This window comes from Fringilla coelebs, assembly GCF_963513975.1.
Source record: "Fringilla coelebs genome assembly, chromosome: 1".
NCBI lineage: Eukaryota > Metazoa > Chordata > Aves > Passeriformes > Fringillidae > Fringilla > Fringilla coelebs.
The window spans coordinates 112,266,400-112,282,846 of NC_140028.1; the positions used below are offsets into that span (position 1 = coordinate 112,266,400).

At 38.9% G+C, this 16,447-nt stretch overlaps 1 protein-coding gene across 1 annotated transcript in view; it reads left to right on the plus strand.

Annotated features, from left to right (window-relative positions):
• Positions 1 to 16,447, plus strand: part of GADL1 (glutamate decarboxylase like 1) — a gene marked incomplete at both ends in the record, with an annotated part of 75,684 nt that overhangs the window by 10,265 nt on the left and 48,972 nt on the right. Inside the window, 6 exons of the mRNA XM_084220123.1 lie at positions 675 to 765; positions 1,355 to 1,461; positions 2,909 to 3,024; positions 9,641 to 9,720; positions 9,834 to 9,888; positions 13,239 to 13,355. Of these exons, the coding sequence (XP_084076249.1) occupies positions 675 to 765; positions 1,355 to 1,461; positions 2,909 to 3,024; positions 9,641 to 9,720; positions 9,834 to 9,888; positions 13,239 to 13,355 (566 nt within the window). The remainder of the gene's footprint in view (positions 1 to 674; positions 766 to 1,354; positions 1,462 to 2,908; positions 3,025 to 9,640; positions 9,721 to 9,833; positions 9,889 to 13,238; positions 13,356 to 16,447) is intronic.

Below are 16,447 nucleotides of genomic sequence, written 5' to 3' on the forward strand. Positions count from 1 at the left end.
AGTATAGACATTTATTGAAGCCCCAGTTATAATGAAGCCATACTGTTTACCTGGTTTTGCATGTAAAAATGCTGTGTGCTATGGATTAAAATTTAGGTGGTGACCCCACTGTTGAACGGAGTTGTTTCTGCAGTCAGCAATAGTATAGAATTTTGTCAAAATTAGCTGTATCTCAGTGTTTAAAGGAGGGTACATAAATTCTCTTAAATTCTCATTCATTTTAAGTGTGCAGCAAAATGTTCCAAGCTGTTAGACTGCCTCTCTCTCTCTGTGTTGAAACTCTGGTGGGAGAAAAGGCACAGCTGCTTGGGATCCTGTATTCTATGGCTTAGCAAGATTTGGCTGAGCATCGACTGTGGCCTCTCCAAACCACTGTTTAAAGGCACTATGTCTACTCAATTGTCAATCCCTTTTATTTTTGCTTTATAAAACTTGTGAACAACTCACAATTATTCTGTGCACCACTTGCATTTCTCAAGACATGTTTTGAAGTTATTTAATTTACTTTCAAAGGAATAGACAGCAAATCCTTAAGGAAAGGACAGCAAATCCAGAGAATACTGAGAGAATGGAGTCAATTGTGGTTTGCAATGATCAGCATTCAACTGAGAGGGAGTGTGATGCATTCTCTTTTCTGGTGTATCCTGTCACTTGCTTTTCATCTTTATTTCCAGATCATCCGAGATTTTTCAATCAGCTGTATGCTGGAATAGATTATTACTCGTTAGTGGCTCGTTTCATTACAGAAGCACTGAACCCCAGTGTGTAAGTGTGGCTCTTTGTCCTCTGGATGTTGAAATAATGTGCTTTTTGGAATAACAGCTTTTTTGCTTCCTTGCTTCTGATTTCTGTTTTCAGTGTTACAGAAGAGGCGGGAATTTTTCAAGACTTTGGGAGAGAAAACCCTCTGATAGGCTGAAGTTGGGGTTTATGAGGAGAGATTTTTTTTTCAATGTTTATAAACCTAGACTTTTATCTTAGTACATAAAAAGAAATTAATGAAACTTAGTTGTTCATTCCTTTGAGGCATTCTGCACACAGTTGACTGCAAATGATTACCTGTCTACAGTTTACTTGCAAATGTAAAGCTGAAATTTAAGCATGTGACTTCATTAATAAAACTCAGGTGTATTACTTTGAGAGTGGAAGTGTCAATGAGATGCTGCCAGAAACTAAGCAACTGCTCTACTGTATCAGGTCCATAATGTTTTCAGTTTAGAGTCCTACTGCTGGCGGTGATCAGCTACTGATAGCTTAGAGAAAGGAGCAAGAAGCCTTTATCTAATTTAGCAATGCTCTGTGCTATGAGTTATGTGGTTTTAATACCAGTTATCATGCTGTTATTTCTTTTTAGATACACATATGAAGTATCCCCTGTGTTTCTGTTGGTGGAGGAAGCAGTCATCAAGAAAATGATTGAATTCATAGGCTGGGAAGAAGGGGATGGTATATTTAATCCAGGTAGGAACAGTTCAGACCTTAAACTGAATCATTATAAACTGCCTAGTACCATTAATTCTATAAACATTGGGGTCATACAAATTGCATATTTGAAAATGCATGCAAAAGTGTAGTGATAGACAAAACTCTTTTGTTTTTATTTCTAGGCTTATCTTATGTGTTTCTAGTAATAACTTAGTGATTCTGACCAGAGAATGAATGAAAACACTTCTACATTAAATATAATCATATGGAATTATTTGAAATTAATTGTTTGTAGCTGATGCCATTCCTGACCTTATTAACAATACCAACAGCTTCATTGGATGGAGTCCACTGAGCTGACAGACAGGGAGCTGATGTATGTGCTAGATACCAATCCATGGTGACAGAGGGCATAGATCTGTGTATCCTGCCTATAAACTGAGGGAGCAAGAATTTACATATTCTTAATTCCTTGGAATTTTTATCATTTTATTAAACATTATGATAAGGCAGGCCAAACAGATATTTCTTAAGCTGCTTGATAAACCATGTTTTTCAAATGTTCTGTAAGGCAGTGTTTTAGCCCACGACACTGAAATAATGAGGCATAATGGTGATTTCACAGATTATTCAGGTAACAAATAATTGGGATAATTGTGATGCTTTTATATCTATTTTGGGGGTGAGAAGAGAAATTAAATGAGTTCATGAGTTTAAACTCCCCCTCCCAAACTGAAACTAAATCAGTAATTCTAGCCTACGCATGAGTAGTAGAAAAATAAATAAGCTAAAAATCCCTATTTTTAATATATTACTGGTACGGATTTTTTTTCACATCAAATTTGATATGTATTTTTGGTAAAAGCCTTGCTTCTACAGAAGAATTTCTGGCTTAATACTCAGTGATCTACTGAGAGAAGATAAATTAATTGCCCTTGTTTTGGTTCTAGTTTTATGCAAGGGTTATGTTCTTCTAGGTGTAAAAAACCTGTCCCGAGTGAATAAAACTAGTCCAGATCTTACCTTGCAGATCTTTCAGTTCCCACTCACTGTGTTTATTTTTGTTTGTTTGTGTTTTTTTTTCCCCAAAGACCTTTTTTCTCCTTTGGTCCTCTGAGGCCTGGTTGCCCAAGAGATCTCCAAGGCTCTGAGCTTGGTGCAGGCAGCTGAGCTTGCTCTGCTGCAGTGTAGGGGGGAAGGTGCTGTGCCAGGGTTTTCTCTGTCAGGAAGGACTGCTTGGGCACAGCTCTTATTCCTCAGGAAATATCCCCAAAGAGCATCCCAGAAGGCTCTGCTTCCTTGCCTGCTGCAGAGCCCAAGGTTCATTTTAGGGATGTAGCCTTCAGGGGCGGAAATAAACTGTGATGGATGCATTGCTAGGATTCCTGTGGGGTTTATTTTTCCCTTACTAGGTAGAGCACTCAGATGCAGGAAAGGTACTCATACTGGGGCTAATACAATATTTGTATGTCTCTTTTTGCAGGTGGCTCTATTTCTAACATGTATGCTATGAACTTAGCAAGGTACAAGTTTTGCCCTGAGATAAAGGAGAAAGGGCTCTCAGGTCTGCCAAGACTAGTTCTGTTCGCTTCGGAAGAGGTAAAACGAAAACAAAGCAAAGCTTTTTGAACTTTATTTTTTCAGTAGCTGCAAAATTATATCATTTGCATATCTGATGGGGCACTGGCAGAATAATTCTGACATGGGTGTATGATGTGGAATATTGGAGCAAAGTGGAGAAGTCTGATGGTAAATTTCCCTGCAGAAGCTTTTTTGCATTCAGAAAACAAACACAGATGTTGCTGCTTTGAAAAGTGCTGATACAAGAATAGGTTGTACATGGGGCAAAGCAGAATGCATGTGCTGTGTTGTGGAGGTCTGCAGCGTTTGATTTCCCACAGCATAAAGTCTAGCAGGAACTATAGGTGGGTTTTGGACGTCAAAGGGTTTTTTCTGCATGTTTAATTTGTACTAAACTCGGTACTTGTGGGTCTGTGAGATGGCTCTCTGCAGCTTCCATATTGCCCTGTGTCTGAATATACAGATTGGTCGTGGTACAGAGTCAAACCCACCATATGCCTCTCAGAAAAAAAAATTTTGGACCTTTAGAAATTTTTTCTTTAAAAAATTGAAAATACCTGGCCAGTTTTTAATTTTTTTTTTTTTTTGAATAATATCAATCCAAAATACCTGTGGGAAATTGAGTTACATTCATGCATTTATTCTGAAGGCAGATTTTGGAGGCTTTTTTCTCTTCCCTGTCCCTTCAGTTTTGAGAGTTTATCATTTGATTAGTGTAGAGTTGTTATTAATTCTGACTCTACTATATAAAAGCCCCAGTGGAAGCCTGCACAGAACCTTGTTGTATTAGAAAATATGGACTAACTGAGATAATTTTAGCTCAGAAGTTTATGCTCCAAACAGTTTGCAGTGTAAATGGATGAGAGGCTTAATGTGAAGAAGGCTGAGGGATGAAGGCATTGTGAAAGTTTTCCAAGATAACATGTCTTTTGGAACTGAGCCCGCACATTTTAAATAAAGGTGGTTTGTTTGTTTTGCCACCCAAAAAATATATATTCTTGTTTGCTTTCTTTTCTTTTTCTGAAAAGTGTGTGTATGAAAATACATGCCAGTTCATACTTAATCCCTCATGTTACATCTTCAAAATAGTTAAGGAGGAAAAAATTAGTTTAAAGCAAGTTCCATAAATGCTTTTGAAGTGAAGCCCAAGAAACTTTAATCATGAAGTAATGTTTTATTTCATTGCATGGTTTAACTACAACATATTTTCTTATCCTGAAATAAGCAAGCATTTAATTTCATGTCGAAAGAAATTTTAATTGTCTGCCAGAATAAATTAACTTTTACATCTTTGCTTCACCAGGAAGACCAAAATCATAAAATATAAAGCTGACCAGGAAAAATAAATTGGTAAATTATTTGTAAGGCCATGCTTTTGATCTCTAATACTTTGTTTGCTTCAAACAACTACGTAGTCTTTAGTACTCAAGAATCATTTACTGTAAAACTGATGCTTTTGATAGCCAGATGCTGTGACTATTTTCTAAGATCACTAGTGTTTATTCAGTGTTGTGGGGGAGGAAATGGGCATATTCATTTATAATTATTTTAGATCCACCTGTACTGAGTCCAAGCTAGATGGCTTTTTGGAAGCTTTTGTTCAGATAAGCCATGTTGAGAATATATGTAATTGGCAGCCCACACTTGAACAAGTACGGAAGCACTGGTGTCATACAATCCTAGTTCTTTTATTATTGTATTTATTTTGAGTCTTATTTAACATTTTGCACCCTTGAATCACAGAACCAAGGAATCATTTAGGTTGGGCAGGACCTCTAAGATCATCAGGTTCACCGTTTGACTGACCACCACCTGGCCAACAAGACCATGGCACTAAATGCCGTGTCCGGTTGTTTCTTGACCACCTCCAGGGTTGGTGGCTCCAGCGCCTCCCTGGGCACACTTCCAATGCTTAACCTTTCCTGTGACTAAATTTTTATATTCCAACTTGAAACTCCCCTGGCACAGCTTGAGGCTGTGTCCTCTCATCCTGTTAGTGGTTGCCTTGGAGCAGAGCCTGACTCCTCCCAGGCTACACTCATCTTTCAGGCAGTTGTAGAGAGCAATAAGGTCAGTTCCCTCTTTTCCGCCTTTTCCCAGGCTAAACACCCCCAGCTCCCTCACCCACTCCTCATAGCACTCTCTGTCTAGAGCCTCCACCAGCTCTGTTGCCCTTCTCTGGACATGCTCCAGCCCCTCAATATCTTTCTTGTAGTGAAGAAACTGAACACAGGATTTGAGGTGCAGCCTGCCAGTGCTGAGCACAGGGGGACAATCCCTGCCCTGGTCCTGCTGGCCACACCACTGCTGATACAGGCCAGGATGCCATGGGCCTGCTTGGCCAGCTGGGCACGGACTGGCTCATGTTCAGCTGGCTGTCAACCAGCTCCCCCAGGTCCTTGTCCTCTGGGCCCCTTTCCAGCAATTCTTCCCCATGCCTGTAGTGCTGCCTGGGGTTGTTGCTGCCCAAGTGCAGGACTGGGCACTTTGAGTTGTTGAATGTCACACCCTTGGCCTTGCCCATCAATCCAACATGTTCAGATTCCTCTGCAAATCCTTCCTACCCTCCAACAGATCAATATCCCACCCAGCTTGGGTGTGAGTGAGCTTCCTGAGGGTACACTCAATCCCCTCATCCAAACATCCTTCGTTTTTGTTGGATTTTTTTGTTTGTTTTGTTTTAACTACTGAAGAGGTACCTGGAGAAGTAAATAGTCAGCCCTCCCAACAAAACAAACAAACAAAAAGTAAAACAAAACTTGGAGAAATTAACAACCTGGGTTTGTGTTCATCATGAATCAGGCATGAGCATTGGCATGGAGAAGCCGTGAAGCTATAATGAACTGAATATTGATAAGGAGTCAAAAGACATCACTATTCATTCAAGGTCCTTGTGCCATTTTAGGGCTTGGCTGAAATAAAATGATTTTTGCCTTGATTTGCTAGGTCTCTAAGTTTCAGTTTGCCACTTGTCAAGTTGAAAGAGTTGCCCTGCTGCAAAGCAGGGGAATGCACAGACTTTCAATGACTTATATGATCTGGGGCTATGTATTTTTGGTATGTTCTTCAATAATATAAAGATGTATGTTTAATGCATGGCCCACCCAAGGTCCTCATATTCATCCACATATTCTGCTTGGCCTTCAGGAATAAAAGGCTCCTTGTTCCTGTAAGCAAATGCTTAGACATTCAAAGCTGTGGTGATAAGCACTGAACACTGTTTATGCTGCTACTCTGTAATACTTTTGCTGGACCATAGCAGTGCGATTCCCCTTGAGACAGGAGCACCAGAAGAGTAATTGTTTTATCCCACTTTCTGGAGGCATGATTTGTGGCTCTGTAGGAGATAAATGCTGTTCTAGTTATAGATATCAGCCCACCTTTTTATTCCCTTTTCCTATCTGAGTCCCATCTAACTTTATTCTGGCACAAGTATGTGCTACATTGATCTGAAAGGTAGAAATCTGATAAGTTTGAGGTAAGTAAGGGCAGAAGAGGATGTGTAAACAGCTGAAATGTACATGCTGATGTGAGCAGTTTTTAGATAAATGAAACTAAATTCCTCCCCAGTGCGACTTGATCATGAAAGTAATAAAGCACGAGAACAAAACATTATCATGTTGTCCCCTGTTGAAATTTCAACAGACAAAAATGGGTAATAAAACAATCTCATAATAAGGTAATTGCTTTATGCAATCATGTTTCTAGGAAACTTTTTAAAATCAAGAAAATACAAATTTGTCTTCTGTTTTAATGAGCAGAAGTAGAACGTATTGTCTTTGCAAACATCATCAGGAAATGAAAACTATGTCTAGATACAGGTTAAATAGTACAGCAGCACATCTTAAATGCACCAATGTTCAATTTGATCTTGTGCTCTAAGATGGTAAATTCTTACTACAAATGGCTACAGATTCAATAATTTGTCCAAACAAACTAAACTGTGAGAGACATGGCAAGGGTAACCTGAACTCACAGTATTTAAAATAATACTTTTAATCTGCTCCTTTATTTTGGAAAGGGATCTACAAAAAGTGAATTAGTTGGTGCTCTTGTGACTGTAGCTGCTAAATGCTCTTTGGTATATTTTTTCTTAAGATGATGCAATGCATTTTAGCATAATGGCTTCTAGTAATGAAGAGGGGGGAAGAAATTCTTACATGTTTTCAATCAATATAACTGAAAGACCTCTTTTTTCATCAAAGAAAGCATATTCCATGTCCATGTAGTATTATGGGTGTTGTTCTTTTTCTGTCCTAGTGAAAGACAGAATTTTCCAAGAAATACAGAGGTTCTTCTGGAGGAAAAATAATTTCTCTTGCAGCCTGTTTGTTTTTGTATTCCCTCTGTTCTTCCTTCTCTTTTCCTCTGCTTTTTGGTATAATCTCTCAGGTACTCAAGCCTCTTTTATCTTTCTTCCAGTCTCTCATATCATTGTTTATAATAAAAGATATATTTTACTGATTGTCTACTTACTAGTATACTGAATTTGCAGGTCTTATTCAGTTTGGAAGGATCTGATTGTTCTTGGTGATTCATACCTTTCATTTGAAAGTAGTGGCTAGAAATCAGTGATGGAGGCAACTTGTATTTTAAGTGATTCACTCATCAGTCAAAAACATCTCTAAACTTCTGCTGAACAACACACAGCCACTTACAATCATTATTACCTTTATTGGTGTAATGTAAGACTAATTATCCACCTATGTATGTGATTATTCTTGTAACAGTCTAAATGACTGAGCCCTAAAGGCCTTGAGGATGTGTCATGTTACAAATTAAGCTTTCTTAAAACTACTCAGTAGCATCATGTCATTCTATGCCTTTGTTTAAAAAATGGGTGATGGTGGGGGAAACCTCTCTGTCACAAAGAAAAAGAGCCCTCTGAGATCATCCATCTCATCAAAATAAGCGTGACAGGCTTTAATACCCTTAATATATTCATGCCCACACATTAAAATGTTGTACATTTTTCTTAATTATGTTCTGCAGTAACTGCATTTGCGTGAACTCTCAGGAAGAAAAGGAATTAATTAACCACCTGGCTTCACCTCCTGTATGAAATGTAGCAATTCCAGACATCTTTGTGTTTGCTGGAGTATGCTTTATTTTAACCCTTCAGTAATGATGTGTAAAAGAGAGAATTTTATTTTTGTCAGGAGGGCAGTGATAATCCAAGGGTTGGATGGTCTTGGTTCTGAGAAGAACTGTCTAGTCCTATGGGATGTGGTGTACTCTCAAAAGTGGCTCCACTGCTATAAATGGGTAGTTTTGATGTCTAAATACCTTTGGGTTAAGAAGGTTACTGTATCTTGAATTCTCAGCCTAATCTTGAAGACAAATTAAGCATAAATCAGTGTGCTCTTGTTCTGGAATAGGACAAAGTGTTCTTGTGCTGGAATAACAGTATCCACAGTAGAGCAGGTCCTTATAAAGGTGAATGTTGGAAATATGTTTAGATAAACCATTAGTATTTGTTGAAAAGAAAAAAAGTTTGTAAAAATTATAGGGCTTGAATAGCATTCTCACCTTAGTCATTTTACCACATTCTGATTAAACAAACACCCATTTCTAAAATCCTCTTTTGCACTCCACAGGCTTCATAGACTGATGCCCTTTATTCAGTGCAAAGTGAGAAGCGGGCTGCACGTGTCTGTGTACTCATTCAGATATGTCTCTGTGATGAGACCTAGCTAAAATTCTTTGTTAAAATAGCAACTTTATTTTCTGAAAAATGCAGGCTGGTCCACACTGGAACCTTTTGCAAAATCCACAGTAAAGTTTGAAGATGTGCTGTGTCCTGTCTAAAGTCTGCTTGCTCTCACAGTAGTTTCTAAGGTTCACAATCATATGAACTACACACCACCATGATTTCCAGATCCTTTTGCAGAGACAGGACATTGAAAGCCTTGCAAATCCCCATTTTACCACATCAGAGGCTTTGGTAGGTCTTTGGAGTTGAGCTCCTTGATCCTGTGGACATGGGTTGCTGTATTAGGCCATGGGTCAGTTTAGCAGAGTATCTTGTCTCTGGCAGTGGCCATCAGCTGGGGATTAGAGAATGCATACAGAATTGTTACAAACATAAAGTAGTAGAAGCCTCAAATATACATCCTAACTAAGGGTCCAGTTTCCAAGGAGTGGTGCTTTTGGACTTTCAGACCTAATTAATTGTTTCCAGGCTGTTGAGTTAAACAGCCTTTAGATCCTTTTCCTCATGCATATCCTAACTCTTACTGTCATTGATACTTTTGACTTAGTTCTATTAAAATATTTTGAAACAATTAATAATTCTTCTCTGATGACACTTCAAAGCTTCTACTTTTCATTCTAATGCAGAATGAGCTCTAAGAAAAATTGAATGAAATAGAGCTTCTAATTTTTTTCTGAAGCCTGCATTTTAAACATGGTGCACAACTTTTTTTGTCTTATTTTCTCCAGTTTTCTGTGTGTGTTAAGTACATGATGGGCTTTGTAATATGTACCTTATCATTTTGCTTTTTGTGTTAGAATATGCTGTTGTCATGGCTGTTAGGTGCTGCTGTACTTGTACACTGTTCCCTTCCCTGTTAAGGAATTTGTTTCTCTTGTTTAATTGTGTGTGTGCTTTTTTTTGTGCCTCTCTCACTTACAGTGCCATTACTCCATGAAGAAGGCAGCCTCCTTCCTGGGAATTGGTACAGAGAATGTGTACTTCATCAAAACAGATGAAAGGTAAGAAAGAAAAAGCCATGACTGGTCTCTGAGCCTTTTTAAAATGCAGTAGTGCTGTACATAACTAACCTGTTTGAATGTAACTGAAAAAGTTTTAAATCTGTGTCCCTTAGAGGTAAGATGATACCTGAGGAACTGGAGAAACAAGTCCAGCGGGCCAGGAAAGAGGTGAGAGGGGGAGAGAGAGTGTGAAGGAGAGAGGAGTGTATGCAGACTGTGTGCTTGTGTCTGAGTGAAAGGAAGGAAAACTAAGAGTGACCAAAATCTTAAAAGTAGGGCACTTAATGTAACAATGTCTTTCTTACAGGTACAATCTCTTTGCCACAAACTTGTGGAACAAGGCAAGGCTTATGGGTTCTACACTCTTAGAAGGGAGGAAAATTCCACAGGGTGTTTACTGCTAATGAAAGTCCCGAGTACAATGCTGCTCTGAAGTATTTAGTACATTTCTTATAGGATTTCTTTTGCCCTTGATCCTTTTTTAAATGGATGCAGTATGTCTTCCTAAAACGGTTTTTCAGTTAATTACAGCAGCTCTTGCTCTATTGCCTCTGCAGTGAGCAACAACTGTAACATGTGGCTTAGTCTCTAAAACTGTCTTACAAGCTTCAAATGCTGAATTCTGTCCTTTCTATTACGCTAGCCAGAGTGCAGAGAAGTGCCTCTTTTCCCCCAGGGACTTTGCCAAGTAGAAAGTTAAAGGCAAGAATTTGGAAAGGCACTGATGTGTATTTGGACAACATTAACACACATTCCCACAATCTCTAAGACAGTCCTTACCGATAGTCAACATAATTTATTTTAGAGAGCTTGAAGGACTGAATGTGACTTCCAAGAGGATTTTCTTTTGCCTTGGTTAGCTCACCCTATTTCTCACTTCCAGTTTGTGCAGCAGAGCAGTAGAATTCAAAGCTCTGCCCTTAGTCCGTGATGAGTGAATACAAAGCAGCTAGTGCAATGTTCATGGCATGGATGATACCTTGCATGGAATTCTATCTTGGGAAATCTGCCCTTGTGGCTGATTGAAAAGCCCAGGCAGTCCTGTCCTGTCCTGCACTGGCATGGCCACAACAGCTTACAGTAAGTTCTGATTTGGATACATTTTCTGCCAAACAACCATCTCTTATTTGAGTTTCATGCTGGATAGCATATCTATTAATACATGGGAGCCCAAATGACCTAGCAAACTCTCTTTTTTGCCTCTTTCTCTACTTTGCATTTTCTAAGAAAGACAACCTGTACTTTACTCATTTGAGCAAGCTGGGGGGGGGGGGCGGGGAGGCAGGGAAAGGGACTGAAATAGAATAAAGCAGTGGGAAGCAGGCTTGCAGGAGAATCATCCCTTTGCTTTTGTGAAAACAGTATTCGTTTGTTCTTATAACAATACATGTAATGGTCATTTGAAAGAAATCATCTAGCATTTGTGATTCTTTGAAAAAGGTCTACCTCAGTATGGTACCCTGCAATTTAAAACCAAAATGCTCTGCTTGCAGGAAAGCACGATTTCACTTGCATTTTAAAGAAAGTTACAGGTGTATTGGAAGGTTTTAATTTAATCAGAGCTTCAGAAGTGTGTCTGTCCAGCTGTGTCTGTTACAACTTTTACAGAAGGACACTTCAGTAAATTACAGTAAATATTCTAATGACTCTATACAACAGAGGATGTATTTGCTAGTGATTGAAGCACAAAATGATCACTGAATATGAAAGGCAAGAGTCTTCTCGTTCTAGAGAACTTAGGCAGGAAGATTAGTTTAACTATTTTGTTGTCAAGAGTAATAAAAATGTAATTCTCTTCTTTGTGGGAAAAGTATAATGGTAGCAATTACTGGAATTTGTAGGTATCTGAGACTTGTCCCTGTATTCAGTTGTGCTGCCAATTGGCTGCTTGAGAACCTTTGACTTTCATGTAGCTGTGGGGCAAAATTGCTGGGAACACTAATAGAAAATAGATGCATTGGATACATCTCTGCCTCACTTGCAAGAGGTCTCTACTCAAGACTCAGGCTGATTTGTAAGTTTGATTAACTATTGTGGTAGCTTGTACTCAGAATAAATGACCAAGAAGTGAACTGGTAAGTCTTTGTGAATGTATGGGATTAATTTAAGTTCATTCCAATGTTACTTTTCACTGCTTTAGCCGTTTGTAAAGAAAATCTAAAATATGAATAAATCATAATTATGTACCATTCTAACAGTCCTCTACACTGTAAAGAAGGATAAAACTGTCAGAGTGTAAATGTGATATAAGCCTGTCTGTCTCTGTAGATGTTTAAAGTGGCAACATTAAAAAAAAAAAAGAAAAAGATATTGTATTTCAGCGGGTGAAGATACATGGAAGACTTGTGCGGAGTTTGATTTTTCAGCTGAGGTCTAATTTCACTAAAAAAGTTTCACTCCATTGAGTTACGCCCTTACATCATCTGAGAGATCTAATTCACTGCCGGTGAACTTCTGTGATCCCAGCTTGCACAATTCCAAAACTCCTTGAGTGCCTCTGCAGTAGGTGTGCTGTCATTCTGCAGGCCAGATGCTGAGCTGTGCAGAGCAGCTCTTTCAGCAGGCACTTCCCAGCAGTGAGACTGCACAGTCACTGCTTGGGCAGGTGCCCTCAATTTCATGGAGTTGCTACAGACTCCACCCTTTCTTTTCTTTGCTGCAGTTTCTGCTCCTCAGCAGACCCACACAGATCTGCAAGGCTCTGTGAGCCAGAATGCTGCTAGCTGAAGGGAAGCAAGGATGGATGGCTGTCAGTGGCTGGCTGAGACCCCAGCCTGACAAAAGCTTTCCTTATCCCACCTGACTGACCTTAACACCACCTGAGGTTTCCAGCAGTCTCTCTCCTAACATTCAGTTACCATCTACAGCCCTTCTTCTTTCCCAGACAGGAGTGGGAGCAAGGGAACAGCACTGAGCACTGAGCTGCAGGTCAGGTGTGGGATCAGACAGCAGTGACTGTCCCTGTCACGGTGTGCACCACTGTGGCTGAAGGCAAATCACATTCCCTAGCTGATGTTTCCTCTTCACCAGGCAGAGAACAGGGGTCTTGTAGAGACAGTGCAGGTGGAAACCCTTAAGAGATGAGCCCTTTCCTTGCATGGGTAGTCTGCTGGCTGAGCTAATTGCTTCGTTTTATCAGTCAGAATGACAGCGTATATGGTAGTGAGATGTGAAAGACTGAGAATTGAAAATCAGCGTATAAAGAGAGATGTCATATAACTGGTATGTTTTGATTTTGACAAAACTAGCATCTGTCAAAACAGTCTGAAGCTGCAGAAGTCTGCCCTGGGATGGTGTTAAGTAGAAATGGAAAATGCCTTTTTTTTAAAAATGAAAAAAAAAAAGAAAGAGATCCAGCACTATTAAATGCAGTACCTTCTGCTGGGAAACTAAAATGTGGATTGTCACATCTTTGTCCTACATTCCTAGATCTTTTTATACTTTAGCTCTGCAAGTATACAAAGAAGAGATGAGCAGTGCAAATGATAACTTTTTTTTTGTTTTGAATCCTATTGCAGGGGTCAGCACCATTTCTTGTGTGTGCTACAGCAGGCACAACTGTGCTGGGAGCATTTGATCCTCTGGACAAAATTGCTGATATCTGTGAAAGGCATGGCCTCTGGCTTCATGTTGATGTGAGTTTGTATACTGCATGGTTTTGTTTAGCACTGCTTTCTTTATAATTGCTATTTGATTGTTGATATTTCTTTTTTAGAAGTTGGGCGCCAGTAACATTTCTTTTTCCTAATATAGGGACCAGAAATACGTTCTGATTTGACTCTGTTGCATGTGCTGCAAAACAGCAAATAACTTGGTTCTGACAAGCAGCCACAGCCATTTTGTTATTGTCAGGTTATATTTCAAAATTATTTTATAACCAATTTCTTCTTCTTGCTACCCCCTAAAAATGCTTCAAGAGTGATAGACAAACATAAGTTTTGATTCTCTCCACATTCTGTTGGGGAATGGACGCATTAGAATTTGGTGTGAGGTTCATACAGGTTAAAATAAAGGTATGCTTTCTGACTCAACCAGTCAAAAATTATTCTGTTTCATATTTACAGATTTGAATTTCCTGTAGATGTCCTTACATTTTCCTAAACTGTTCAGAAATATTTATCTTTAAAAAAAATATTTGTAATTTTAGATTTGGATATTAAAATCCCGTAATGAATCCTTTTTGAATAATCCCTGTGCCTTTTTATGACTTGAAAGAGTTAGCTGTAAATGTATTTTTCTAAAGATAGGCCACTTCATATTTTCTAAAATTGCATTCTCTTTATAATTGCAATGCCACAAATCCAGAATGGCTAGATTGAAAATCATGGAGCAATAAGGGAATTTGGAACAATATTTGTGGAAATTTCCAGACCTGCTCTAAATTTCTGAAATGTTGAGTATCTAAAGAAAGATCACATAGGCAGTGATGCATGTTTCAAATAAATGTCTCACAGACCTTAATAAATAAAGTCCCTGTATGTGTGAATCAAAAGAATTTTCTTATATTCTTGGAGACAAAAATGCAGAATTTAGGCCTAATATTTGAAATATCTGCCAAGCCTCCTCATGGCTGCGTGCTGCTGAGAAGAACTCATTAGGTTTTCAGCAGGAGTGGAACACTCCTGTTACACAGCTCTCTTGTGTGTCTGTGTAGAGCTGGTGGAGAGAGGGATGTGGTTGGAATCTGTGTTGGACCTAGGTGAGTCAGGCAGATGAGGCTGGAGCCATCTCCAGTGGCTGTAGGAGAGCAGTGAGCAGTCTCTCTGCCACTGAACTGAAATATGGAGGGATCAGCCCGGGTCCTGTTCTGAACCTTAGCCAGTTAGTGTTCCCAAAAGAAACTAATTTTATTCTTCTGATTTTGCCTCATGTTAAACTAAGGTAAAAATGCCCAGGAATATCTTTAAGTTATTTCCTGTTTTGAAATGACTGTAGTTGTCAGATGTTAGTTGTTTCCCAGCAGTAGGACAAATATCCCATAATAAATTGGGTTTGGAGCACCAATTGTTCTCTTAAGATGTGATTCGTGTTGTGAGCCTCTCAGTGGTTCTCAGAAGTTCTATCAGTATTTTCTCCATTTTTCACACAATATAAAGGGTTGGGTGGATGGCTGCTTCTCTATTTTTTTTGTTAAAATCTCTAGCTGCATTTTTAAGAGGACAGGATATAGGGAAAGACTGAAAGCTTTCTGCAGAAGTGACATTAGGCACGCATGTACATACGAGTGTGCTATGGTAAAATGAGCAGACTGTGATTCTCTGTAACATTTTTTTCCCTCACAACACCACTAGAAAGAGATTTACTGAAATTGTATCTGAGCAGGTACAGTGAGACTGAGTCTCTAACACTCAGAAAGACTGTAAGAAACACAGAGAAGAGTTGGATTTTTCCTTTTACTTCTTTATTTTTTATTTTTTAGCAAGCATACCTCTTACCATTATAGGATGGAATGTAATATTTTTGAAATCTTTGAGAATTTACAGTCTGCTGAAAGGCCTGGCTTCTTGTTGAACGATTTACACATTATGCAGTCTAACAAGTGTGTACTGTTGTTTAGGCCTGCTGTAACTTTGAAGGAAAAAAAGTACAGCACAATTAAAACAAAGAGTAAAACCCAGGTTAAGTGCTGTCTAATGTAGGACTTTTCATGTATCATTAATAGGCATCAGGATTATCTACTATAAGTGCTCTCACAAGTTGTTACTAAGGATATCTTATATGAATGTCTGTGGTGTTTTTTCCAGATTTACACTGATTTATCTCATTTCAGAATATTTTCTGATCCCAAAAATTGATGTGTTTACCTTAGGGGAGATTCTTTTCATTAAATATGAAATGATAAAGCTTGTGATTCTTAGGAAGGGCAAAAGGGAGAATGTCAACAGAAATTCACTAAGCTTCAGGAAGATAAATTTCAATAAAGCCAGAAATAGTAGATAAGCTCTGACATGAAGACAAACCAGAGAGGAAAAGCGAGTTAAGGAATATGTTTTAAGAAGATAATACCAGTAGGTCCAACTGCCCTAGCAGTCAAGCTGTTCAGTCAAGCCTAAGAGCAAAGGCTTTACCAAACTTGTTTTGTTCACATTGCAGCATTCCAGTGACTTATTGTATTTTAAATTCCATCTCTGATGCCTTTCTTAATAACTTGTTTTGTATCATCAATATGCCTCCAGCATTTGTGTATGTCAGGTACTGTCTTTGCATAGCTTTAAATGCTATGTGTATTTTTTCCCTGGTGGTCCTGACTTTGACTCATTTTTTTTTCTCACATTATTAGGCCTGTAGAGAAAAATCAGGCTCGACCTATTAGCCCATGCTTAGGTAATTGGCTTAATCAGGCAGTGCACACTGTGATTCCCATCATTCATACAGCTGTAAATGATTTGTTGCACATGAAACAGAAATTTTCTCGTACCTTGTTACCAATTGCTTTGTGTGGGACACAGGTTGAGAAGAGTTGTGTTTTGACCTACCCTGTGTGGGTCTCAGCTGCGTTTGTCTTAAACAAAATTTGTCATTTTAGTTTGATCTACCTGCCCTCCTTCTGTTGTTCCTTGGATGGAGGAGAAGCAGTCAGCTTCACTGTGTCTTTGCAATATCTCATCAAAAAGCCAGAGAAACCTGCCAAGCTGCAGTTCTGGTAGTGAGTGAAAACCTGGCTGGAAAACCATTCCCACAGAGCAGTAACCAGTGGTTCTTTGGAGGGGGAAAAACATTTGAGCAG